Source organism: Mauremys mutica, chromosome 1 (assembly GCF_020497125.1).
Source record: "Mauremys mutica isolate MM-2020 ecotype Southern chromosome 1, ASM2049712v1, whole genome shotgun sequence".
NCBI lineage: Eukaryota > Metazoa > Chordata > Testudines > Geoemydidae > Mauremys > Mauremys mutica.
The window spans coordinates 99,612,875-99,640,817 of record NC_059072.1 but is presented as its reverse complement, the minus strand read 5'-3'; the positions used below and the strand labels follow the sequence as shown (position 1 = coordinate 99,640,817).

At 42.9% G+C, this 27,943-nt stretch overlaps 1 protein-coding gene and 1 non-coding gene across 3 annotated transcripts in view; both read right to left on the bottom strand.

Annotated features, from left to right (window-relative positions):
* Positions 1 to 23,444, bottom strand: part of NUAK1 (NUAK family kinase 1) — a 59,070-nt gene extending 35,626 nt beyond the window's left edge. The window contains exon 1 of one of the 2 annotated variants that reach the window (XM_044996850.1): positions 23,033 to 23,444. In XM_044996850.1, coding sequence (XP_044852785.1) covers positions 23,033 to 23,389 — 357 coding nt within the window. In that variant the 5' untranslated portion in view covers positions 23,390 to 23,444. Of the gene's footprint in view, positions 1 to 12,036; positions 12,112 to 23,032 lie in introns of those variants that run through there. The other variant, XM_044996859.1, reaches the window with a different exon arrangement.
* A 3,031-nt stretch (positions 23,445 to 26,475) lies between these two features.
* TRNAK-CUU lies at positions 26,476 to 26,548 on the bottom strand. Its single transcript has one exon. It is a non-coding gene; the product is annotated as a tRNA-Lys (tRNA).
* Between the last annotated feature and the right edge of the window lie 1,395 nt (positions 26,549 to 27,943).

Genomic DNA, 27,943 nt, shown 5'->3' with positions numbered 1-27,943 from the left:
CCAAGTATGTTTCATACTTATTTGGCTTTTGTTTGTTGCAAATACTTTGTATCAAGTTATATTTCATAGATGGTTCATGACAGTTACAAAGGTTTCTGTACGTTCAGTGCTATCTTCATGAGAAATGTTTCACTTCTTCCAGACTTCTGGGCAAAGCAAAATGGTTGAAATTTTCCATAAAGATACAGTAAAAGCATTGTGCACAGCAAAATATGACATATTATAAACACTTGGTAAAGTGTACAAGTAGGTAGTAGGTGTCCACTTCCTGGCCACTCATTCAGTTCCTATTAGATATGTATGTTTGTGGGACCAATCTAGCCATCAGGTTATTGGCAGGTGAGGGTGGAGATTAAGCCATACAGACTTAATCTTGAACAATAAAGCAATATTTTCAGGAAAGAATAAAACAGTTCCTTTTGGCTGTTTCTAACTGATTTTTAAAGACAATGTGCCAAATTCTGACTCATTTCCCCCTGGGATTGCACGAATGTAAACAAAGGCAGAATTTGCTCTAGGGCATAGATTTATAGATTTTTAAGGCCAGAAGGAGCCATTATGATTATCTAGCCTGTCCTCCTGCATAACAGGCCATAGAATCTCCCCCAGTAATTTCTGTATACAATATGTTCAGTTTGGCTGATAAGAAAACTATCTTCTATTCTGTAGAATATTTTTGTGTTTGAAAAATAAACAAAGAAAGATCCATCTGTGTGCTCACAAGCTGTTCCATTTCATTGTGGAGGCTGGGAATTTTAAGTTGATTCAACCTTAGACATACCAGTTAGGCTGTGGCGCAAATTCCAATTTGTTACTGCAACAGCATTCTAAGAGTGCAGGGAAAATGACATCAGGAGAGAATGCAGTCCCCTGAGGGAGGAAGACCAACTACTGTCACTAGGAAATATGTTAAAAATGCAGCTTAAAAAAAGTTATTTAAAGCAGAATAGGGTTTGCTTCTTTTTTTGGGTCTGTGTGTGTGGCGTGTTTTAAAGCATCCACAGGCCACCACTTCCTCAAATCTGTGACCAGAGAGGATCATCACTGTGTGATGGAAAGTAGATTCAGCTTGGTCTGTGGCTCTGTTTCCCCTCCTCTGGACTTCATGGAAGATGTAGGTCAGGAGCCAGTGCCAACTGCCAGATGCTGGGATTGGATGACAGGGGATGCATCATTTGATGATTGCCCTGTTCTGTTCACTCCCTTGGAAGCCCCTGGCATTAGCCACTGTCAGATTACAGGATAGTGGGCTACTTTACTCCTTGGGGAATTCTGTGCTACTGTGTGTGCACATAATTAATAAGCTATGCATATTTTAAATTGTTGCGCAGAAAAAAACTTCTGCTGAAATATTAGTGCAGTTCTGCCTTTTGCCCACCAGAGGGCGCTGTGGTGCTAGAACACAGCAGCAGCTTCCAGCCAGCTAGGGAAGAGAAAAAGGCTGCCCTATTTTTAGCTCCTGTTAGGCCAGGTCAGGAGACAGGGGCTATGGGGAGACAGACAGTGTGGGACTGCCGGGGGGGGCTTGTCAGACAGGGGCTCATAAGGGCTAGTGGGGGAGGACAGACTGGGACAGGAGCTGAAAGGGAGTGGAGGCACAGAGCCACAGGGGGGAGGGAGGTGCAGGGCCGCATGGTGATTGCGGAGAGGGTGCAGAACAACATAGGGATAGAAAGTGTCTGAGTGGTGGCACAGAAACACATGGGGATGGGCGAAGGGGTACAGGGACACATAGGGACAAGGGAGTGGCTAGGCTGGGGCACAAAAGCACATGGGGACAGGGGGAGGGGTGCAGGGCCACATGGGGATGGGAGAAGCAGGTGTATTAGTGGGGTGGAGGGACACTTGTAGACAGGGGTGCAAGGACAGATGGGGTGCAGGGACACATGGGGACAGGGGTGAAGAAGAAGTGCCTGACTGAACGGGAGAGGCTAGGGATCAGCCAGGGTCTGCACAGGGGAAGCTCCCTAATAATCCCTCCCTGCCCCACCCCAAACTTATTCCATACTTTTCCCACCCATACCCAACAGCCCTCCAAGTTCACACCCAGGCTCCTTCCCAGCAATTTACTTCCCTCTCCCTGAGCTTCTCTGTTACCCCTCACTCCTCCAAGCCTTTCCACTGCTTCGGAGGGGTGTGGGAAATATGGTTCTGTATTGTAGTTTAAATGTATTCTTACTCAGAGTTCTGTATTAATATGCCTAGTAAGGAATCTATTTGTCAAAAAACATTTCCTGAATCTTTTTTGTTGTCTGTATTGTTTTAGACATACTTGCTGACAGGTATTTTTAAATAAATGACCAAAAATAGTTGAAACTGGTGTGATTATATTGTGTTATTTTGACATATAAAATGTGCAGAATTTTGCAGAATCTGAAAATATTGTGTGCATAATTTTTAATTTTTTGTTGCAGAATTTTTAACTTTTTGGCACAGAATCCCCCCAGAAGTACTAGGTTGGACCATTGGTCTGACCCAGTATGGCTGTTCTTGTGTTCTATGTGTGGAGTTAGCGATTGGGTGGACCAAATGCAAGGAGTGGCAGGATGAGGCAGACCAGGAGTAGAGCCAGTGTGTGTGGGAGGGGAAGGGAGAAGGAGACATGTTCCTCCCCCAACCCTATGGAGCATAGTCAGAAAAAATAATAAAGGTTGGGACTGTATTACATTTTTCATGGAGCCTCCCCCCCTTCCCCGGGCACTCCCTGGGGCAGCTGCAGTCGATTGGGGTGGAAGGGGTCGTTGCAAGTGTGATTCCATTGGAATTGCTCTGCCAGGGTCCAGGGAGGCACCAGGGATCAGAGCTAGGTAAAGGGCTCTTCTGGATCTGCTGGGTTTGGGGGCAGATCCCATGGGTTATTCCATGGGGAAGGTGAACAATCAGGAAAGAACTCCACAAGGGCATCCTTGTGGAGATTTCCTCTCCTAGAGCCCCCTCCTGTATTTCTTCCCATACTCCTGGGCCATACTCCTGCTCTTAGCCGGAGATGGAGAAGTACAGCTCTCTTAGCAATCTGACTTCAAGCCATATTCAATATAAACAGAAAACTGTTTACAAGAGGCTTCTGCAGAGACATAGAAAACACTTCATGTGCTGAGTGGAAAGTCAAATGAAAAGGTATTATATGAGTTGCTGTAAAATTAGTGCCTGGCCTTGTATGTTGGACTGATACATCTCAGAGTGTTCTCCTTTTGCGGGGCAGAGAGAGTCAGGCCATCACAGTACCATCATCTTGGAGAATGTTACTTTTCAGATCCCACAAGCTAAATCATCTCCATGGAGATACTGCCTGGGAGACAATCATGCAGCAAAATCCTAATTAATTATTTATAAACTACCCAACTCCATTGTTTAGTAGATTGGCAAACTGTGTCATAATCAGGGAAGTTGCTTAAATGCTTTCCTCTAAGCAAGCAATGGTGCAATCTGTACCCAATGGAACCCTGCTGATTTAAACCTCAGGGATTTTGCTTTTTTTTATTTGCATGTTTGTTCATGTCATTACATGGATGTTTCCAAAGATGAATGCTGTTGTTTGAGAGCCAGCAGCTGCATCAACAAGCACTTAAGAGCAAGCATGCACGTGCCAACCAAAGGTTATGTAGGCACCTTTGATTTTTCTCTCTTAAAAAGGCGAGGTAACATTTACAGCAAACTCATTCAGTATGGTAAAAACAGAACATCTTCTACATCCCAATGTGTCATATAAAAAAGATTCTATTTTCCAAATCTGAAGCTGATTTACTGCTACCATATCTCTGCCTGTCGAGAAACTCTCTCCTGCTCAGGCACTGGGAGTCCTGGGTCTAGATGATAAATGTCAAATCAAAATTTGATTTGCATAAGATGAGACATTGTGTGCCTGTGCCTTTAGAGAGAGCCAGGATACTTTTATCTGTGTTTTACTTCTTCGTTTCCAATTTTGTTGGCTGTAAATGCCATTATCATATCATGAGTGGTGACTCAGCAATAGAAGAGGAATTAGTGATTCTGAAATATTAGGTTGATTTTCATCGCCTTTATCATGCCTCCTTTATTCAGACTCAGAAAACTGCCTGTGTAACCAGGTATGAGCACTAGAAGCAATCAGACCAAGAGATTTATGCTGCACATATATAAAGTGGGTGACAGGAGGCATATTGTGCAACACCCTTCCTCCCCTTCTGCCCTCATCCCTGTCCATGGTATATGTTAACAGGATTTATGTGCGTATTTCCTGAGTAATGCCCTGCTGGAAAATTTACATCCCTTCATTGTTTGGTACCTGCTGTCCTCAGTCTGCTGTGTAAATGCAGCTTGGCATATTTTTATTGTGCATCCTCTAATAAAATTCCATGGACAGACCCATTCTTTTGGCATTCGGAAGGAGCTCTGCCTTGTCTTTTCGTTATTTCCAACTGGAGATGACAGCTCTGCATCAACCATTTCAAGACTGATTTACCCTCAGAAATAAAAGGCAATTCATATGGTCTGGCATAAATCTTCTTCCCAACAGGACTTAAAATATGGGTTAGCAGTTTGGTTACTCATGTTCCATCTCTGTGCAGTGGATCTTGGAAAGGGGCAACCGGAGGGCTCAGTCAATGAGCAATAAAACCTTCTATTTCTATATTATTGCTGGTTCAAATCCAGCCTAAATCAGTTACCATCTGATAGCTCTTACATTTGGTAGTCTCAATCCAGTTGCCACAGAAGACTTCACATCCCCAAACCAACACATAAATTGATGGATCTTACAACTCTAAAGAAAGCCACCTTCCCCATTTAAATATGGCAATAATACAATTCCATATTGCTGTAGTTATGTTCAAAAGAAGAATAAATATATCAAACATTCTTAGGACTTAAGTGTTATCCAATTTTTCAAATACTGGATCAACATTAATCTATCATCTCGATATCCACCCACGTTATATCAGTTATAATATACCACTGCAGTTCCAGAAACATTCCACTCTGGCATAATCAACAGTGAAGCAAGTTTGTCATGGTATCTACAGAATACACAGTTCCAGTCATTTTCCTTTTTTCCCCTTGAACTCTGTAATATCCATCCCACCTCATTCACAAAAACTCCATCTCCCCAGGAGGGAGTGGTGGAGAGCAATGATAGTTCAGAAAATAGGGAAGAAGATTGCTGTTACTTTCTCAAAGTGGAATTGTGTGGGGAGCTACTGAAGAGTAGAGATCCGCAGGTCCTGAATTGGAATTAAAATAAAAACTGTCTTACAACCTTAACTACACAGTCACTCTTCCTTAAGAAATGTTAACCAATACTGAACGCCATTTTCATTGAAAGGATAAAAACTGCATTTATATTAACTTCTGGTGAAGTTGCCAAGCAGATGTTTGTTTTTGGCTTCCACATTTACTAAAGCCAAATGCAACAAGGAATTGGGATTCCACAATGTCTAACTGCTTTCCTTCCAGGTTACAATTTTGTTGGAACAAAAAAAAGCTGACTTTACTTATAAGTAGGAAAAAAACCTAGTAGCATCTGTTTCAATGTCTGTTTATATCATAGTTTGAATAAGGTTACAATTGTGAAATCTTTGTTATTGATCAGCTTCCAAACACAGCACAGCACCATCCAGAACATGTGCAAGGGAGGAAAACTTACTGCAAGTGTCTCATGTGCCAGTCCTTTAAGGTCTGCGAGTCCACGTGCAGAATGTTTATTACTAATTTAAAATACTAGCAAATCAGGGAAAAGGGGAGTGAAATAATTCACAAGTCCCATGATCACTGTGCTCAGTTTTGCATGGTTACTAAAGATTCCTCCTCCAAATACTGGAAGGCAGTTTTCAAAATTAATTTTGCAGCTTGATTTCTCAGCTGCCATAGCCAATGATACAATAAAAAATGGCAAACTGAAGCAGTAGAAAGGATCTTTAGTGATTCAGTAGGCAACATCTTCATTGTGAATCGGTCTTGAAACATAGTGTTAGAGGGCACTCTGCCTTTGGAGGTGCTAAATTGGGATGAAATGTAAAAGCAAGATGCTGGTCACTTGTGGTCATTTAAAAAATCCCTTACACTTTTCTCAAACATAGAGGTCCTAGCCTTGGTGTTTTGGCAAAACTCCAGTTTGAATATATTCTCCTTGTCTACTGTTCCCCCCACCCCAAATTTAAACTGGTAAATATTATTCACATCCTCTTAGAAACTTGCATCCTGTTGTTGTGTGTGTTAAAGAGTTGCAACAATGTACTTCATCAGTTAGAAAAGTCTGTAACATATTGGCATATGTTTAGGTGAAAGACGCTAGATAAATGACACACATAAAACAAGAGAAGGGTTTTGGATGATTTCAAAACTCTTTCTTACAATTAACTAGAATTTTCCAAGGACCTACCTGCAGGTACATTTTCCTTTCAAGCATAAGGTCCAGCTGATGATGATATGGATTGACAAGTTTAACACTGCCTATATTAAGGGAACTCTTCACCCTATTTTCTCTCTCTACTGTATACTGCCACTAAGATAATTAAACCTTAAGAATAAGGCCCATTACATGGGCACATGCATGCAAATAAAAATACTTGGCTTTCTCTAGCAGAGCTATAACAAAGGAGTAATCTACAAAGCATTCTCTCAAAATAAAGACAGTAGGGGAGAAGCTCTGCATGCTCCTCTAAACAATCAAAATCTAGCTCCCATTGAAGCCAGTAGGAGTTTTGCCCTTGACTTCAATGGGAGCAGGACCAACCCACTGTGAGAGGAAAATGGTACTCCCTGAAGACACTACTGAGGGAAGAGGTCTGCCATCCTCTCCTCAGTATGTCACAGAGAAGGGAAAATGTCTATTGGCCACATCCTTAATGCACTAAGGATGGCATGCAGCAACCTAAGGTTTTCCATAAGGCTCCACAGCAGGTAAAGTGATGTCATGGGGTGTATAGACCTCATGCTGCCCTGGCAACCAATGAGTTAATGCAGGAACTACCAGCCAACACTGATTGGCAGCCTCACAGCAGCTGGGAGAATAAAAGAGATGAGAAGCACAGGGGTGGGGTGGCTGCCAGAGGAAGAAGCAGACTAGAGAAAGTAGGTCCTGCCAGCAAGCTGGTGAGAAGCTGTCCCAGAGGGACAACACCCCAGAGAAGGGATGACCAGCACCACAGGCTGCAGAAACCGATAGAACCAAGGGAGGTAGGATGGAGCTCAGGATACAGCAGAAGAATTGTTGAGGGTTGATGCTGCCTGCCAGGGTTGAGGGCCCTGAGCTGGAACCCAATTGATGGATGGGATTGGGTTCTCCAACCTATCCTTTAACAGAAACTTAAGAACCAAAGGGGGTTCCAGACCTCTTGGGGACAAGAAACAGCTAACCGCTGCCAAACATAAGGGGAAGCCCATACTCTCCAGTAAGACAGAATTTAATGTCTTTGCCTGCAGAGTAGGACTACAGAGATTCAGTCACGAAGGGTGGACTGACTGCCCTGCTGAACTGAACAGATTCTGTGCAACACTCTGTCTGACCAAAGGGAGGTGCTGACGCAATGGGGCACCAGCTCACAGGGCCCCTATAGATTCAGAGAAGCATCAGGACTGCTGTATGCTCATCAAACCACAGACTTTTGGGGGTTCTCTTCTCCATCATTAATGAGAGGTAATTTTATAGCATAAACATGGCGGGGGCCAAAGGGGTTATGCGCTCATGCGTACACTTTTACAATGCTCATCCTGGGTTTTATGTAGATTTTGTTTTATTCTCCCAGTACTGGTGGTCTTAGAAGCAGGATGAGAGTTAATTAAAAGGGAAAAGAGATTATTATTTCAGTCTGAGCACCACAGCATGAAGAAGTTTTCTTTGAAAAGTTTATTTTTAAAGAATCCATATTCCTGGGTTATGATTGTGTTAATCAAGGCCCAGACCTGTATTTCTTGAGCATCTAACATTTCCAGTTAAGTCAATGGGAGTTTTGGGTGGGTAGGAAATTCAGGTTTTAGGATTGCCAATTGTGGGCAGCAATGATGATACAAGGAGTGCTGTACTATACAGGGAATATGATATAAAGTGCACAAAGGTATGTAATGGAGAGGGAGGGGCAGGGGCTTCAGTTTATCACACAGGAGTATCAACTCTGAGGCCCTGATGGCTAAATTATAGTACTTTTCTAAAATGGACCAGGCTGCAAATACAATCCTCTATTGGGGGTCTAGTAACCCACAGTCTCCCATCCTGTTTGGAGAACTGACCCTGGAAAATATTTTCAAATGTTGGCAACTTTGTCAGTAAACCTCACCCAGTTTCCTTTTGTTCTAGGTCTGCAGATCATTCTGTAATACTAAACTCTCCTCTCGTTTTTGTAATAATTCTACTTTGGTTTCATCTTGTTCAGCCTGAATGGTATTAATTTAATTGCCCTTTTTGGTTATGGACCATCCTGGAAATTATTACAGAGTTCCGTGGAATTATTACAGAGGGAAGAAGGGAATTGCTAACATATTTTTTTTCATCCGTCTCTGATTTCTAAGAAATGTCTGTATCCCTGAAAGCAGAGGGACCTGCTGCTGCTCCTTTCTATTTATCAAAAGTAAATGAGAGGGGCCAACCTAATGGCTTGGTGGAAAGGGTAATACAGAAACAACCATGCTCAGGTTCTCCTGGGCCAGTAGCGCTGGAATGGACAAAGATGTGACAGGGAGGGTGAAGAATGAATTGTCCTATCACAAGATCTAGCAGCCGGTTACCAAGCAAGTTTGCAGCCACAGAGAAGGGTACCTATTCTCCCTGTTCAGAAATCAAGGGGGTTGTTCTGAACAGTTGAGGGAGAATTAAATTTGAAAAAGAGGAAACCCAGAACAAAGGAATGGGTAAAAAAGCCTTTGGCAATGAACTCACTCGGACTGTGTAATTTCACTCAGACTGAAGCCCCCACCCCCATCATACGCACACCCCCTTTTCCTGGCAGCTGCCTTAGCCAGAGTCAATTGAACAAGGGAGAGTCAGTGCTCAGATTTCTGGGATCCTTTTGCCAAAAAGTTAGGTAGAGCATCAGCAGCAACACAGGCTTCCCACTTCACCCTGCCAGTGACCTTAACACAGACTTGGATGTACCACCATCCCCAGAGGGGAGAACAATTCCCTCTCATGCTACTTGGTCCAGAATTTCATCCCAGCAAATACCACAAATCATGTCATGCTGCGTAGAACTATTTAAGAGGTGCTGTGCACTGTGAATTGCTGTCCATGAGGGACTGAGCTAGCCACTGCCTAACCCATTTTATTTAACTTTTTACTTAAACTACCCTGAAGGAGGAGGTTGCATTGCTACCCTGGAACTCAGAACCACTTTTATCTCATTTGAGCACGGCATTCCTTTGCTAAGTGGCAGAAATAATTTAATTTTTAAAACAGAGCCTAAATAAAAATATTTGTGACATTTTCTACATAAATTATTGGCTCCATGTCCTAGAAATATACTAATCCTGACTTAGCTAAAATAAAACCAAATACATTACATTCAGTGAAATTACACCAGCAATTAAGTCCTTTTTTTTAGCCTCTGGATAAAACCGTGCATTGTATTAAATTATGTGTTTTCCTGGTTTTGCATTTTTACATTCCTAAAAACAAGAATGCACATGGCTACCACTAGAATACTGATAACTTCAGCTCAATCCTATATTAACTTGTGCAAGCACTGCATTAACCTCTCAATTGCATCAGATAATCCATGAAAGGATTAACAGAGCTGCCTTGTTGAAAATGAAGCAATCTTAGCCCTCCTTTTACTGTGACTGCTTTCTGAAGTGTGCTTTAATGTGCATGCCATAGCTCAGAATGAGCCAACATTTAAATTAGCTTATATAATAGGCTGTTAAAGTGTCATAGAGGGCTTTGTTGGGCAGATAATGAGAAGAATTTGGGTGTACAGTGAAACAAAGACACAGCTGCCTGTGCCAAACATCCAGTTTATGGCAATACTTCATACAAATTATTCCCTATAACAACTGAACTGTCATATCCTACAACCACATCCCAGGCAACCTCCCAACTGAGCTCACTAAGGCTGCAGTCTGATGTGCTGTACACACAAACACCAGTAATACCCAGATGTTCTCTATGTAAAACATTTGGTTTGAAACACAGAGCACTTCTTTCCAAAAAGCCATTACATTTGTTTAATGGACTCATACAGTTCAACTAAAATATCCTGGAGCAGACATTTGACTGCAATTCTACTCTATGAGCCCCATCTGCAAAAAAGAGAAAAAGCAAATGAGAATGCTTTACATGATTTATTCTGCCTTTATGATCAGCCAGTTCATAAAACACAAGCTCTGTCCTACAGACAATAACACAGATTGCTTTCAAGTGTGTCGTTTAGCCCTTGCCTGCATTAAACAAATACATCAACTGAAACAAAGGGCCAAAATTCTTCAACTAATAACAGTGCTAGTGTAACCAAGAGCAGAATTTGGCCCAAAGACGTCACAAGGAATGTGATTTTCTGTTTTACATTCAGGGAGAGTGAATAATGATCGCCAGTAACATTCATGGCTACACAGTTTTCTTCGCATGTGAGGAAGGCTGGAAGGAGGGAGGTTAAAGTACATAATTAAATTCTTTTCTCTAATGAATTCCTCCATGGTAATATTCACTCCACAATGAAGCATTTCATGGTCCTGTTAGAACACATTTTTATAATGAAATGCTAGACAGGAGGAACTGAGACTATACTTATTTCACTGAAATAAAGAGATGCATAGAAAACTCTTGGATTATTCTCAGAATAAGACTGTTGCTGAAAAAGAGGGCCAGCCAATCACTTGGCTGCCAATATGTTGCACAATTTTTTGCTGAAGGCCCTTGTTCATTATGAGTCTTAACTACTTAAGCTGATAATGGGGTAGGGTCTGGGCATGAAGAAGAAGAGACAGTCCGTGGGTGGAAGAAAAGATAACATCTACAGCGCTCATGGGCTACAACTACAGCCTCAAATGAAGATACTCACTTTACTTGTCACAGAGGAAGTGCAGCTTTTTCCTGGGATGTATGAAGCTGCCATATATAGTCAAGTAGAAGGTGGCTAGGCTTATGATTAAGGCACTGGAGTGACACTTGGGAGATTGGGCTTCTGTTTCTGGCTCTGCTACAGACTTCTTGTGTGACCTTGGGCAAGTCACTTAATCTCACATTGCCTGAGGCCTTGTCTTCACTAGGAAGGGTTTGTCAGTATAGCTAAACCAGTATCGCTATACCGTCAAACCCTCCTAATGGAGACACAGCTTATTCCAGCAAATAAAATAAAAAAACTCAACAGTATAGCTCAGTCCAGTTTCCACAAATGAAATAAGCTATACCAGCAAATAGACTTTTTTGCCAGTATAACTGTGTTTACAGTAGGGCTTTTGCTGGCATAAGCTGTGTTGGTTAAGGGTATGATTTTATTTTTCATAATCCTAACCGATATAGCTATGCTGGCAAAACTTTTCAGTATAAACCAGACCTCATTTCCCCTTCTGTAACATGGGAGAAATAATTCTTCCTATCTCAAAGGGATGTAGCAAGGCTATGTCAATGACTGCGGGGTGCTCCGACATTATGGTGATGACAAGCACAGAAAAAGCCTATAAATAAAAATGAATGGGGAAAAGTTGAGTTATATAAAGAAAAGGCAGCTCAGGATAAAGCAATGGATAAACATCCTTTTACTCATATGCAGACAAGGTTCAAATATTCTTTGCTTGTGGGAGGGAGGTGAGTACCCCCCTCATATACACCCTTATCTGGGTTAATTAAAGCCAACTAAAGCTCATTCTCAGATGACTGGGACCAACAAACCATAAAAATAGACCTAACATCAAACAAACAAATGTTTAGCTAACCACTGCTATCACAATAGAGTTATCAAATGTTTTTACCCATTGGTGTAGGTCCAGCTGTACTGCTTTCTAATGTATTTTAAATACTCTTGTGGTAAGGCAGTAGTACTGTATTTTAGCTGGTATTTTTACAGGCTATAATATTTCATATCGGTATGCAACTACTTCAAGCCTCAGGGACTGCAGTGTTAGTCAACCTACCCTCCTGCTGAGCATTCAGCTACCAAGGAGGTTTCACTCTTCAGAATTCTCCTGATGGTCACTTTTTCCTATGCCAAAATGTTCCACTTGGAACAACAAACCACAGAACACTGCTAAGGTGATTATGAGGTAAGTCTTCATTTCAAATTTAACTACAGATGCAAGGGTTCTAAATTCCAGGACTACACTATTTAAAGCATGTCATTCCTTGTGACAAACATAATTAAAAGCCCAATATGGAACCAAAATGTATTATGACTTTATGTCTGCAAAGCCTGGCAAAAACAAAACAAAAATTCCAAATGTGTATGATAGTGGGTTGTTTTTTTAAACAAATGATGCACAGTCATTTTTCTTTGTTAATCTTTTGCTTAAATATGGATAATCATTTGTATCAATAATAAGCAAACCAGTTATTTTCAATTATGATCATTAGCAAACACTGATCCTAAAGTTCATGCTGCCTTGCAGAGATGTTTTTATCTAACCCTCATTGCTAGATTATGAAGCAGGTTCTTCTACAAGGAAAATATTCAGACTAATTTTAAATTAAACAAATCTCTCTTCCAAATACAGTGAATATTATGGAGGTGTCCTCTAGCATGTCCATCATTAGGATTGTGTCAAGATTGATAGTTATATTAGGGATTAGATCCCTTTTCTGTGTATGGGAAATATATTCTGGAGGCATCAGTAGCAACTCCGTTGTCAAAACTGCGCTATGACTTCCACCTAAAGCAGGACCAAAATCTCTCTGCTCTGTATCTTAATGACTGAATTTAGTCTCCAACTTTGGCATAATAATCCTTCCTAGGACAAACAAATGTTCTATTCTTTTCAGTCAAGTATGTACAAATCGCTGTGTCTGTGCCAAGGCATTGGTGCTTAGACACCCTGCCCCCCCCACAAACACTGCTGACTCAGCTCTCCAACACACTGAAACACTCGCACCATGGGGAGTCTTTCAAGTACCAGTGCCTCAGCTCAGACACTTGGCTCCTCCAGTGCTCCTGCCTGAGCTCTCCAATATGCCAGCAGCAGTGCCAAGGTAACTAAGGGCCTCTATGCCAAAATACCAACACATCAAGGGCTTACCCAGTGCTGCTGACTTGGTGTACCAGATAGCCAGGGCAACAGGCCTGAAGGAGCCCTTTAAGCACTGATGCCTTGTCACAGAGACCGTGGGATCCCTAGTCACTCTCCTGCCCCCCATTGAATCTCCAATCACCATCAAGCTCCCCCACATCCTACCTCATGTCCTCCTTGGTTCCCCAGTGCACTATAAAAATGCCCCACTGGGACTGAGGAGGTGATGAATGGTGCATTTAAGGAGACCATGACAGGCTGAGCAGGGATGTGGGAGAGAACATGGAAGGTGAACAAAATGTGGGGTGTGCAGTGGGCAATGGGGTTGTGGAGGGAAGAGTGCTGTGGTGTGGATGTTGCTGAAGTCATGTGGACAAGGAACAACTGTTGTAAGTTGCGAGGGATGACTGGGGAATTACCTAGGGATTAATTGTTGTACTGATGGAAGATTAACTCTTTATTTAAAAAGCTGTTGGTCTTGGATAGAAGGATGACGGTCATGTGATCATTTTCACCAAGGAATGGACTGTGGCCATGAAATAAGCTACAACTCATGGAATGAACTGCATTTAATTTGCAATTTCAAGTTTACCTACGGTTGACTCACAAATCTAATTCCACTGGGTCTGCTCCTAACATTCCAATCCTGTCAAGCACTTTTCCCACATCAGCCATTTTTTTTAAATAAAAGGAACTAACCATAAAAATATTTTATTCCTTTCCTCTGTGTGTCAGAACAGGACTTGAAAAATCACACTCAAGCAAGATCCAGGACTTGTATTCAATCCTGGACCAGTGGCAGTTACAAGGTCTGATATCTTGGGAACAATCAAAGTTAGTAGCAGTGCTATCTGTCCTTGGAGAGCAGGGATATTACAAATATCAATAATCCATATTAGTTTAACGGTGTGACTTGGGGATTGTTTAATTTGTACACATGGTGATAGGTATAAAAATTATATTTAGCTGCAATCAGAAATTAGACAGCACCACAGCAAGGGACGACTGCATTCAGGCATTTTTTCCCCATTTGAAAATGTAGTTAAAGGTGATGGAAGGGCCTCTACATGAATTAAACATCTGGTATTTTTGGTGTGAGTCCAGGATGTTTGATCAGTATGGCCAGACGCTATACTCTCATGGAATACCTCACCCAGCCCCCTAGTGTTCAAAGGTCTAGGATCTTCTAATTTATACAATGTACAATGTTGTCTGTGCAGACATGGTGATAAATATAATCTGTTTAAAAAGCAGATACTTCTCAAATCATAACTCACAGATGCTTAAAGGCTTTCATGTGGGTAAGACAAATGAGAGCCACAGTGCCTGATTCTATAGCCAGGGAGTGCAGGAAGCAACAGCAGGAGAACACTATTGAAAGCCTGGATACACTTATGGCTTTAGTGAATTGGTCATCAAATATAACAACACACAGATGCAGTTTTTACCTTGCTCTGTAGTTTTTTCACTGTTGGCCATGTATCTAGCAAAATGTGGAAACAGTTTTTGGTTTCATTTGTTAAATAGACACACATGGTATCCCTGTCTGTTAAAAGATAGCTAAAAGATGCATCAACCAATAATTTGCATATCTAGTATTACACTTCTGATTGGTCCATATATGGGGTATAGTTGGAGTTGCAAAGAGGTGTGTCTCAAACAAAGAAGTATAACAAGAATATTTTTTTAAAGAGTCAGGTGCATGCCCTGACAATGTAGGGCCAAATTCTGCTTTCTGGGGGGAAAGAACCAGAGAAAAATGTCAGCAGATCTGTGTGTGCTATAAGGGCACTAGAATGTTTCCCACATTCTCTCCTTTGATTTTCATGGATCTGTGCACATGGATCTGGCTGTGGCCAAGGTTTACCAAATACTGTCAGTGGTTTTTAACCCATGTATGGCTTTCTCCTCTGGTATTTTGTGGCTACCACCTGCTGCTTATTGGTTCTCCAATCCAGCAAAGACCTTCTAGTTATTTATTTATAACAACAACAAAAATTGACTCGCATAGTAATTACGATTAGAATTCTATACTGAATAAACAATATTTATCAGGAACTGTAAGTTCCAAATAGCTTTATCCAACACAGATGAGCTTAAACTAGAATATGTATGAAAGCGCTCTCCACATGTCATATTGTAATTGTAATTCTTAGGCAAAAATAAAATCACACACACCTTAACACCATAATACATTTGATCAATATGTACCAAGAGATATTTTGTACAGTTTCCATTCTGTTGTGTTCTCATACACAACAGAAACCATCTGTAATAAAAACTTAGCACTTATAGCATTTTTTAACTGAGAGCTACTTTATAAACACTAGGACAAATTCTATCATGACTTTCACTTCAGTGAGATTGCATGGGGTGTAAATCAAGGCCGAATTTGACCCATAAATTAAACAATTTCTCTGTGTGGCAAAGTAGCAGTATCCCTATTTTATAGATGGACAAGCTGAGGCACGGAGAAGTTAACTGAACTGCCCCAAATCACACAGCTAGTCAGTGGAAGAGCCAGAAATAGGATCCCAGAGCCTAGAAATCCATTCACTTATTTATAGATCCGAAGTCCTCCAGTAAATGCCACCCACTCGATATTCACCCAAGAGTCAGAGTTAGTGTCTGGCTCCGACTGAGCTAAAAGAACTAAAAGATTTGTGAAAACTATCATATTCAGACAATTACGAGTCCTTACTGGCAACTCATTGATGCAGACTTTTACAGAATATTTATTTCACCAAACTAACTTGCTTCTACATTTTTCAGCCATTCGTTTAAGTTATTTTTAGCTAGGAGAACCCCTTTTGATCTAATCACTCTCTAGTTTGAGGATCTGGAGAGCTGTGCTTTAGGAAGGATGGCAGAATACAGGCCAATCAATTTCTATTTCAATCCCTGAAACTCAACCCCTTCCTGCACATTTCAGATACTCAAGTATGTATGTGAGGGTTGGATGTAGCCACTTGACACTTACCTCATGATATTTCCCACTGTAATAAATGTGTGGTACTTTCTATGAAGGACTTTACATAAAAATAAATTATACAACATTGGATTTAATTAGGAAATATTTACACCACTGTTTTAGAACAAAGTTACATAATAAGTAGGGATGGAACAAAACAACAAAAATCAGTCCCCAAATCCAATTTACTTAGGCTTATTATAGGCAGTGCAGGTAGCAATTTCCATAGTTAAGGTTGTCTTGACACTTTCTGTTATAAGGCTCTGTTTTCAGTTGCTTATATTTTTGACAAATTTTAATTGTTTGGACTGCCAATTTTCCATGCTGGGTATCTGCCTCAGGATGAATATTGCTGGAAAGTTTTAGCAGTTCAGCCATTTCCAAGAAGGAGGTTATGAAAATTGTTGTTTTGCCCATGTTAAAAAAAAAAATCTTATAACTTTTTCACTAAGCTCTAATGCCTCCATGCTTTGGAGCAGGAACTTGAAATTTAGCAGGGGGTCTCCCTGGTGTCAGGAATGTACCTTCTCTCATCTACATGGAAACTTGCCCAAATTTATCAAAAGTCATAAGCCTCTGAAAAATCTCAGTTTGCATATGCTCAATAGAGTGTTGTTAGAGTCTGGAGCTAAATTCGCCAAAGATTCCATCTTCACAGATCATGCTGCAACCCTCTCAACTCCTGTGTGATGACTGGAGCTTGTATGCATGGTCTCCACAGAAAGACTGAGCATGCTTCATCCTGACACTGCAGGAGCTCAGCTCTTCCCTGCAATTGCTTCATGCAACTGTTAGGTCCCACTGTGGCACCAGGCACAGGAACTGAGAGCAGGAAGACACTCTCTCCTGTACTCTCAATGCTCCCCCAGCTTGTTCCCTGTCAGTACAGAAGAGGAGAATGCAGCTTGACTGGAATGCAGATAGGGGGTTTTCACAACAAAATTTTTGGTGGTCTCTTGCTGGTGGCCGCTCTGACAAATTTTCCTAAAATACTTAATTAACTTTAGGAAAAACAAATAAATATGCACATATACTTGTCCAAATCACTATAATTTATTTATGCAGGTGTTGGTTTTTTTTGCAGATTCAATAAGGTACAGTTGTATGTTGATGCCCTTGGCCCTCGCTGCCCCCCATGGATGTCCCTGGCCTCTGCTGCTTCCCCCCACCCACCCCGCATTGCCCCAACCTCCCTTCTGTGGCCTCACACCCCAGGCTCATCCCGTTCCTTGCCGCTTTACCATGGCGCCTGTAAGATCAGCCTTGCTAAAGCCCAGAGCCAAGTGGGAGAAAGACTGCTCTAGGAACGAATCAGGGTTGAGTAGTAAAGGGGGCTGTCTGTTGGACCCATGCCTCATTTGTTGCAGAAGTTGGAAGGTATGTAGTGAAAGAGACAGGGAACTGCAAGAAAATAAAAGATGATCTCACAGCTAAGGCACTTGAATGCTGCCTTGGAGAACTGGATTCTATCCCTGCCTCTGCCACAGAGTTCCTGTGTGATGCTGGGCAAGTCAATTAAGCCAAAAAAATTACAGGTGGCCACTGTGTGTTCCTCATTTTCTGGGTGCTTGACTTGAGGTGTTAGGGTCTGATTTGTAGAAGTGCTGAGCACTCACAACAGCAACAGAAATCTGCAGAAGCTCTACTCTGAACATACAAAGTGCTATAAAATGCTAAGTACTCTGAAAAAGTCAGGTCCCGGCATCTCAAAGTGGGCACCCAAAGTGTGTTGACACTTTTGGATTTAACCTCTGCTCCTCATTTCCCCATGCATAAAATGGGAATAATAATCATATCACTTCACATCACAGCAGTGTTCCAAAGACACATTAATTAATGTTTGTCATGAACTAAATTACTACAATGAGAGCACTATAGAAAAGTTATAAGGAAATTTATAATTCTGTATTTGGTTTGAATAATGTGTAGTAAATAATGCATGGGGCCAAATATGAACAATGAAAATAAAAATAAATATTGAACAACTGCCCGTTCACTGTATGAGAGAGGAGTCCTGTGGATAAAACAGGAAGTGATCACATAATTAAAATAAAGCATACAAGAGAGTTGAATTAAGGTTCCACAGACAACTTTACCCCTGACATTTCCTAACTTTTGAGTGCTTGACTTTTCAACATTAACTTGCTTTTAATGTAGGTTTTTTCCCCTCTGGCTGTAATGGATTACTGATCTACCTCTAAAGGGCTCAATTATGGGTTGTCTGACAGACACATTATGTAATTTGCTGATGTAAAAGTTACATAAACTGCTATAAAGTGGCTCCTCACTTGCACAGAGCTCTACTGGAACTGCTCTGCACCAGACCCTTCTCAGTTCTCCATGTATGAGGCATGCCGGAAGACAGGAGGAAGAGTGGGTGCTGCTATTCTTGGCCAGCAGCCACTGCAACCAGAGCATATTGTCCGTTAGAGCAGCCCTCAGGACTGGGCAGAATGTTGACTGGGCCAAGAATACTGGAAGGCTTTAAAGTGGTGCACAACCCCATTACTCCCATCCTTCCATTCCTACACTGAGATCAACTCAGCAGAATGGAAAATCGGGGCACTACTCCTTGTGATCTGCACAACTGCTCTTATCTTGTTAATTGGGACATACTCCACTTAAAAATCTTGTTGTAAACAAACAAATGTATGTGTTACAAATAAGACCCTAATTATTAAAATGACAAAACTTAAAAAAAATTCAATTTACTTGTCACTACTGTAATTATGTTTTCTACTTCTCTCTGTCAGGGCAATGACAATCAATGAAGCCAATTTCCCTTTGTTTATACCATTTCACTTTCAGGTTCTCAAAAGCAATGTTTGAGTTTCCAACACTACAGGGAAATGCTGATTTGTTTTGAAACAAGGTTTTTTCATTGGAATTTTTTCAACTGTGCAATCTAAAATTTTGCAAGAGATTGCTTTTATACAATGTAAATTTGTGGCCAAATTCAATTTGTCCCTATGACTGAGAGCTACATGGTGCACTTCTATACAGAAGAGTAAATAAGATGTAAACACCTGTACCAATATGCATGAAATACCTGTGTTTTATGTTGTGCTACAACTTGTCATCAGTTCTCAGAATAATATGCCTGTCTTAGGGGTAGGGAGAGAAGAATAATGTTTTTTGCCCTCTGTTGGCCAGGAGGAAGATAAAAGCCCTGACTCTCAGGAGGGGACCAGAGAAAAAAATTCCCTGCTGCTGCTCCCACTCCCCTAGCCCACTCCTGGCCCCTGCAGAAAGAAAAATCTGTCCTGTGAGTGAATGTTAAGGGGGACAGAGACTGGGTGTTTGGAGAGTGGGCACGTGAAAAATTGTTACATACAATATACAGTGTTATTAATCATTGGGATATTGGGATATGGAGCGGGGACTGAATGAGGACACAAGAAGGAACCCCTAAATGAGTGGACCCGCAGGGGGCTCAGGATGTGCCTCCTTTAAAAAAAAATCCAGTTCTGCTCTGCTTTGAGTGCATCATGCAATGTAACAGGCTTTCTTCTGGATTCTTGCCAATTTTCACAATACTAAACCTTCTTGCACCGATATTAACCAAAACATGCACCGTATCAGCAGAATATCATTTACTGGTTTATATGTAATCCCAGAATAAAACTACATAAAGATGGAATTAAGGTTGGAAGGACCTATCAGCAATTTAGGGTAATTATCCCAAAACCAAGCATTTCCTAGCATGAGCATCTTGCAGCATTTCCTTTCATTATGCACCATGCACTGTACAGGCACATATGACCACTACCTAGCACACCTTGCACTTATATGATTGTAACTATGGATTCCTTGGCTAACCAGTACTGATTATAGTACATGAGCAAAGCTTTGTTCTACTGCTTTCATGTGCAATAGGACAAGTGGAGAAAACACCTACAGGAATTTCAATGTACATGCTACTTCACAGACTTTCTATATCCTCTTTTCACCCTTATAGGAACTTTCACTTAAGATATCATAAGGTGTGAATTTTATACCCAACCAGTACTAAATAAGGAAATCTTGTCTGGAAAACAGGGTGTCCCAAAATATCATATTGGGGTATTAATTTCTCTGTTTCATGCAACACACAACATTGTATGTAGTAACTAGTACACATTCAAATAAATTGTTTTCAGCAACCAACTAAAGATATCATACAATCCACCTAGCAGTTTTACTTTCAGATCACTTTGTGAAGATGTTTCAATGCAAAATGGTTAAAAAAAAAAAGGATCAGCTAAATACACATACCCTGTTAAATCAAAGCCAAATACTATTCCTGCTGAAGTCAATCCAGACTTGCTGTTGACTTCAGTTGGGGCAGGATTGAGCCATTTATATATATAGGACTCAATTCTCCTCTCATGCTGGTTCTGTATTGATGTTACTCCATTGCCTTCCTTGGTGTTACTTCTCATTTACAGCAATGTGAGATCAGAATCAGACTCTTAGCCTGTCAAACCTGTTGATTGACTTTGTTAAGTTGTTTATTACAGTTAGAAACAACTGAATGCAAAATTCAAAGCTTACATTTTATATGATAGTCTGGCTACTCATGCAATAATCTTTAGCAAAACATTGTATAGCTAAATTGCTTGTTGGCTAATAAAAAAATTTAAAGGCCAAATATGTTAGCACAGATCACTTGGACAGGGCTAATAACTGGGAATGTAATGTTGTTTCCAAGGTTCAGGTTTGCAATCTGCTGCCATACAGCTTGAACTATTTACATACTGCTGAGTGAAAAAAGATGATTGGAAGCAAACAGCCAGGTTAGAGAGTGACCTTGGGACTCTTGAAACCTAGCTTCTGGTTATTGGACAATTTGTGCTTAAGACATAATGGAATGGTGCCTGCCACACTGCTCTCTGTGCATCCCCTGCTGGTCACAGTATGAATCTATTCAAGCCTTTTCAATGATGCCATAAATGCTGATGACTAATGAGAATAGAAGGGAAGAAAGAAAAGAGAATGAAAAAAAGTTGAATGAAAACCCTCTCCTCCTCTCCTCCCCTGGGTGCCTCTCCTCACCCAGCCCCCTTTTGCTGCATTCTCCTCTTGTGGGTGAAGTGGTCTGTGAGAGAAATTGGTGCTCAAAGTACGGGAGTCAGGGGGCAAAACTGGGGAAAAAAGGTCATTTCTATTAACTTCATGTCTGGTTGGGTTCAGGGCCACTAGCTCTAACTCATTAGAACAGACAAAATGCAGATATTTTACATGTGCTCAAACAGGAGAGTTCAAGCAAAAACATTACATTATAATTGAATGTATCTTAATAAAAAATAAATGCATTGTGGCAAGGATTAAGTTTTACAATATAAAATTAAGTAAGTATTCTAGATACCGGTAAACAGATTGTATGCAACATTTTTATTTCATTTAAGAATCCAGCCGTATTGTGATTTTTCACCCTTTCTCCCTATTTCCCCAAGTTTTGCTACCTCAGCCACATAGATTCAGTTCAGACTGAAATTTGAAAAACTACGTCTCTTTTCAGAAGAGGATTTTCCCTAAACAATTCAGATTAAAGCTCATTCAACATCTTTCTTTAAGTTATTCAAGTTTAAAAAATAGATGTTTGTTACTTTTTGCAACTAAAAAACATCAGACTTTAAATAAATCAATCTCCATAATAGAGATCATTAGCTTCTGTTAGTCTGAAATTTTAGACCAGCCAAGACAGAAAACATTAAAAATCTTGTACTTGAAGTGAGCATGTGCAGAGATGTTTGTCTCTGGTTTCTCTTTAGCCAGCCTCCAAATGAGCTAGTAAAATGAAAGAACACATAATGTAATTGTTCAGCTTGGTTGAAATTCTCATTTTAACTGTTGACACACAGATCTAGTTGTAAAGTAAATGTCCCTTGTTAAAGCCACCTCACTGGCAGTTTCTGTTTCTTGCTTCAGGTATATGCTAGGTTTGCAGACAACCAAAACAAAAACAGCAATTAAACAAAACTTGTATCTCACTAGGGCAATGTCTTGCTTTTGTACAAAGTCTGCTGAAAATCAGTCTACCTCAAATGAAATATATGTTAAGATGTCTTCAGAAAAGCATTTATGTCTCTGAGCAGTCAATCCCTAATGCACTCACTGCATCTTGTACCATCACCCTACTACTGGAGATGTATTTCAATTGAAAACAAATGGCAATGTGTGTGTTACTTCAGATGCATTACAAGAGCCCATCTGTATGATGCTGAAGGAGATGTTGGAGGACTTGCTGGACTCCAGTTATTACAGGGTGGCCTCAAGGCTGTGTTAGGTCTTGAGCCATCTCACAAAACTGAGCCATGAACTGAAATGTAAAATTCAATGGGGCTGGATTGCAGTCCCAGCATTTTGTAGGTGTCAGCCAAGTTCAGATCACAAAAGTTAACTGCAACAAATCACTGCAATGTATCACTTACAAATAGCAATTAATATTCTGCACACCATTCTGAAGGTCACTTCAATTAGCTAGAGAACACAGCAAGCTTCACTGCACTATAAATTTCCACCCTTAGAAATAAAGATAAGGTTACTGGTGATGATGGCCACATCTGTGAAGGCCAACAAAAATACACATTTTATTCCAATCATAAATATCTTTTGGCACCAGGTAAATATGCCCAACTATATAAATACCCCACATGCTTCATCATAAGTATTTGGCTGGAGTCAAAACACTGGTTCCAAAGGCACTTGAAGGCTATTCAGATCTAGTTTCAAACTCCATAACTAGCTGTATAATGTAGAACCCCAAAGAGCTGGGTTCATATTCTCCCATCCAATGGGAAAATTTCAGCTCGAAGCTTTGTAGCTTGGGCACCTCCTTTCTACCTCCTCTGAGTTACTGGTCAGGGGACTGGTCTCTAAGGAGCTCCTGGGAAGATGCACCCGAGGAGCGGTGTTTCCCCTGGGAAGCTATAAGGAAAACAGCTCAGGCTGCCTTACCACTCTGCCAGAAAACCTCTCGATGGCCCTCTTGACTTTGCCATAGGTGCCCTTGCCCAGGGTCTCCTGCAGCTCGTAGCGGTGCTTCAGGTTGTGCTTGTGATGATGCCTCTTCACCCCTTGCTGTTTCCTCAGCTCCGGCGCCGCTGTCACCTCGGAGGATGGAGCCTCTTCCGCGGGCTCCTCCAGGGCCGCGGCTCCCTTGCCGGCGCCCGGCTGGGAGCCGCAGGAGAGGCAGCGCTGGGGAGAGGGGCCGCGGCCAGCATCCAGCTCAGCGCCCTCCATCTCCGGCGGCGGCGGCACGGCGCGGGGGGCACTCGCGGGAGCGCAGCTGCCGCCTCTCCGCTCTGCCCACATCTGCTGTGCGCCAGCCCTTGCGCCACTGGGGTGGGGATCCGCAGCGCCCCCCGCCCCTCCTCCCCCTCACCCCACTCGCCGGCTGCTGAGGCACATTTGGCACTCGGGGAACAGGCGCCGCTGCAGCCCCGCTTGGCAAGTCCCCCCCCCACGCCCCACTCCGCCCCCCGGGAAGAAGCGACGCCCAGGAGCCAGCGACCCGAAGCTACCCCGCTCCGCCCCGGCGAGCACCCGCTGGCGGGGATCCCCTGGCTGGAGCCGCTCTGGGCAGCCCCCTCCCGGCCGGTGGCCCCGGGCTGGGAAGCGGCTCTGGGGGTGGCGGGGAGCCGAGTTCCGTCTTTGTGCTACAGCAGCGGCCGCCGAGGAGACTGCCCCGCCTGGCCCCTCACTCAGCCGGGCTGCCCGGCCCGGGGGGTCGGTATTTACAGCCCGCGGGCCCGGCGCTGGCTGCCCCTGCCGCCGGCCTCGCCGCACATGTGCGGCTGGAAGGTGCCCTTCTGCTCCAGGCTATATTTGGTGGCGGAGGGTGCCCGGGCTGGGGCTGGAGCCAGCGGCGGGGCTAGGCGGCCGAGCCGCTCTCTCGGTGCGGAGCAGGCGCCGGAGCCGCCTCCTCATGTTCCCTTCAGCCCGGCCCCGGCTGTGGCGAGCAGCCGCTTTGCCGCGGCCGTGAGCGGAAGCCACAGTCCCTCCCTCCGCCCCAGCTCCGCACATGCCCCGGGCAGCCCGCCGCCTGCCTCGCTAGCCTCCCTGCGGGCTCGGCTTGGCTTGGGGAGGCGGGGGCAGGCAGCGCCTAGCGGATTTGCAGCCGGGAGCCGCCCCTCTCCAGTGCAGGCGCTGAAGTGGGGGGCGGGAACCAGGCAGCCAGGAGTGGGAGGCGGTGGCCAGCCCCCCGCAGGTCACAAAGCGGGACTCGCGCTGCTTGCAGGGTGCGGTTGGCAGTGCCCAGCCAGCCACTCAGCTCACAGCCCAGCAGCCGGCGTGAAGCGAGGCAAGGACAAAAGCATGGCACAAAAGGGACTCAGCGGCAACCTGCTGCTAAGGGAACTGAGAAGAGGGGGCAGATGGACGGATACCAGGACAGACAGATTGGACAACGGAGGAACAGACAGATGCCACGGGCGGAGAGTGGGACGATAGAAGATCCCATGGACAGAGAGATACCATAAAGGTGGATAGACAGGATGCTTTTATTTTCACGTTCACATCAGGCTCCCTAAGCATTTACAAATTGGATTATAGTAAGAGAACCAGCAAGATTAGGCAGAATACTGTGGCCCACAATTTCAAACAAAAGGCATTTGAAGATAGCCTGTGTTTTACAGATGCAAACACGTGCACATACAATTTAAACCAGTGGTTCTCAGACTTTTGTACTGGTGACCCCTTTCACATAGCAAGCCTCTGAGTATGACCCCTCCCATACATTAAAAACATGTTTGTATATATTTAACACCACTATAAATGCTGGAGGCAAAGCAGGGTTTGGGGTGGAAGCTGACAGCTCGTGCCCCCCGTAATAACCTCGCAACCCCCTGAGGGGTCCCAATTCCCAGATGGAGAACCCCTGATTTAAACAGATTTACACCAAAGCATGCATACGTGTTCAAATTTGACACTGCAAAAACTTGTGCGTGCACAGGTATTGGGTTATTTAAAATGTGCACACCAATGTCAGAATTTTTATAGCACGTGTTAGTGTTAGCACCTGCAAAGTGCAGGCATAAAGGTATGCATGCAACAATTTTGTGTGCACAAATGCACACACACAGGCTGGATAGAGGCCCAGAAGAAAATGTACCCATTTATGTCTGAAAAGTGTTTCCAAAAAACTATTATATTCCCCAGTATCCTAACAGCTCTGTAAGATTTCCGTGTAATTAGAACTTTTAGAAAAACACTGGGCACACCCATCAGCTTTCTGCATTGGCATCATGCAGCACATATAATCCCTTTTATGATCCAGGCTAGTGTTTTTCAACTTTAAGAAAAATCTTTGGTTTCTGTGCCCAAATTTTCCATGCAACCCAGAGCCAACCTTTGGGCCTGCAGAGCCATCATCCCTGGTTTGGGGCACCTAGAAATGTAAAGGAGAAAATAAACTTTTCTTTTCTTTTCTTTTCAAGTAAGTTTCTAGTCCTTTCCCTTGCAAAGATAGCCTAGAAAACTTAAATCAAAATAGATATGTCAACTGATTGCCAGGGTTGAAATTTTATCACTTATCTTTCCTAAAAATTGCATGTCCCCTGAAGCCCAGGAGCGGGTTCGGGGCACATCCTGCTTTTAGCAGAGGAGTGGGAGCTGTGTTGCCCCCTTATTTTATCCTCTATTCAGCATGACTAGTTTGCTGGGCAGATGCAAAGACCCAGGCCTCTCTGAGATTACTGGCTCAGCATTTTCATCTTGCTGACTGACAACAAGGCACAGGCCTTTTTGAGGTTACCGGCTAGGTACCTCTACTTTGCTATAATAATCACAAGGCACAGGCCTTTTGAATTTGCTGGTTCAGTAGCATTGTCTTGCTAAACTGGTGTCAATGTCTGTACCTTTGTGAGGTCACTAACTCAACTCTTCTTGCTTGCTGTGCTCTCTGTGCATGCATTGGCTCCGCTTGTGTAATTGGCTGGGCTAATGCAAAAGCTCAGGACGCTAGCTCAGGAGTGTTAGAAGGCTGGGATGACGTCTAGGCAAGGGCTCTGTGAGGTTTCTTGATCAGCACCTCCAGCTTGCTGGGCTTATGTGAGAGCTTAGCTTTCTGTGAAGTCTGTCGACGCACCTCTAGCTTGCCGAGATAATGACAAGAAACGGGTCTTGGTGATGTTGACTCTGCACCCGTCGTTTAATGGACTGATGTGAAAGCACAGGTCTCTATGAGGTTATTTAATAATAATGGAGATATACCCATCTCCTAGAACTGGAAGGGACTCTGAAGGGTCATCGAGTCCAGCCCCCTGCCTTCACTAGCAGGACCAAGTACTGATTTTGCCCAGATCCGTAAGTGGCCCCCTCAAGGATTGAACTCACAAACCTGGGTTTAACAGGCCAATGCTCAAACCACTGAGCTATCCCTCCCCAAAAGTAATTTGCTTTGCCCAACATGGGGCTCAAACCCACAACCCTGAGATTAAGAGTCTCATGCTCTACCAACTGAGCTAGTCAGGCTGCTTTTACAATGTTTTAATTCAAGCATTGGTGCTTCAGCTTCATCTTAGGCGCAAAGGACTTGCCAGAGTGGATCAGACCTGAGGTCCACCTAGTTCAGTATCCTGTCTCTGACAATAGCCTGTACCAGATGCTTCAGAGGAAAGTGTAAGAACTCCAGAGCAGGCAGATGTGGAATAATGTGCCCCCTCTCATTGGGTCTTAGCCTCATCTCTAATGGTTAGAGACTGGTTTAAGCCCTGACACATGAGGTTTAATTTCCCGTCCACAAAATTTATCATTAACAACAATAATCGTATGTTCTTGATATCCATATAAATGCCCAGTCTCTTTTGGAATCTTAAATTCTTGGCCTCATCAACTTCAGGTGGTAGTGGGTCTAATCACACATTACACAAAACGTATTTCCTTTTCTCATTTTTTAAATTTCCCACCTTTTATTTAATTGAACAGCCCTTTGTTCCTGTGCTACGAGACAGGGAGAACAGAAGCCCCTGATCTACCTTCTGCAGATGAGTCATTTTGTGGATTTTTATCATGTCCCCTCTTATTTCTCGCCTTTCCAAGGTGAACAATTCCAGTCTTTTCAATCTCTCTTCATAAGAGAGTTTTTCTATGCCCTAGATCATTCTTGTCAACATTCTTTTAACCCTTTCTAGTGCAGAAGGCTGATGGTAAAGAACAGGCCATTTTGAGGTTACTGGTTCAACACTTCATGTTGCTTGGCTAATATCAAGTAAAAGGACTTGTGAGCTCACTGGCTCAGGACCTCTAGCTTTCTTGGCTGATGATAAGGCTGAGCCCTCTGCGAGGTCACTAGCTCACTGACTTTAACATACCGGGCAGACGTGAAAGCACAAATCTCTGTGAGATCACTAGCTCAACACCAATGGTAAAGAAGATCAATATAGCAGAGGAAGCTCACAGTTGTGGTGATGGTATGTTTTGAATATTGACATCATGTGGAATAGTGACATTGCATCATCTAGTGTGATGGGACATAGCAAAGAGAACGAGGGCAAAATAAATAAAAGTATCTGACTGGAGTCCATATCTCTGAGCAGGCCCTTAGCCAACCAAACAAATGTGCATGTGCACATGCCAAGTGTGGCTCTGTGCTGAGGAACCCTTGTGCTTCAATCCACCCTTGATACCCTGCCTGGATGCCCCACTATGGAGTGCCAGGAGAGGAGAGGAAACTGACAGGACTATTACCCTAGATTCTTTCTATGGAATGGGGGAGGCCAGAGACACGGTCTCCCTTTTCCTCTGGAGGAAGGAGGAGGGACAGGAGGAGGCTGCAGAATCTCCCTTTTTCCTGCTTTGCCCCCTGGCCAACAGGGGCAGAGATCTGCCTGTAGAAATAAGGAAGCAGGTAGGGGACTGACTCCCAGC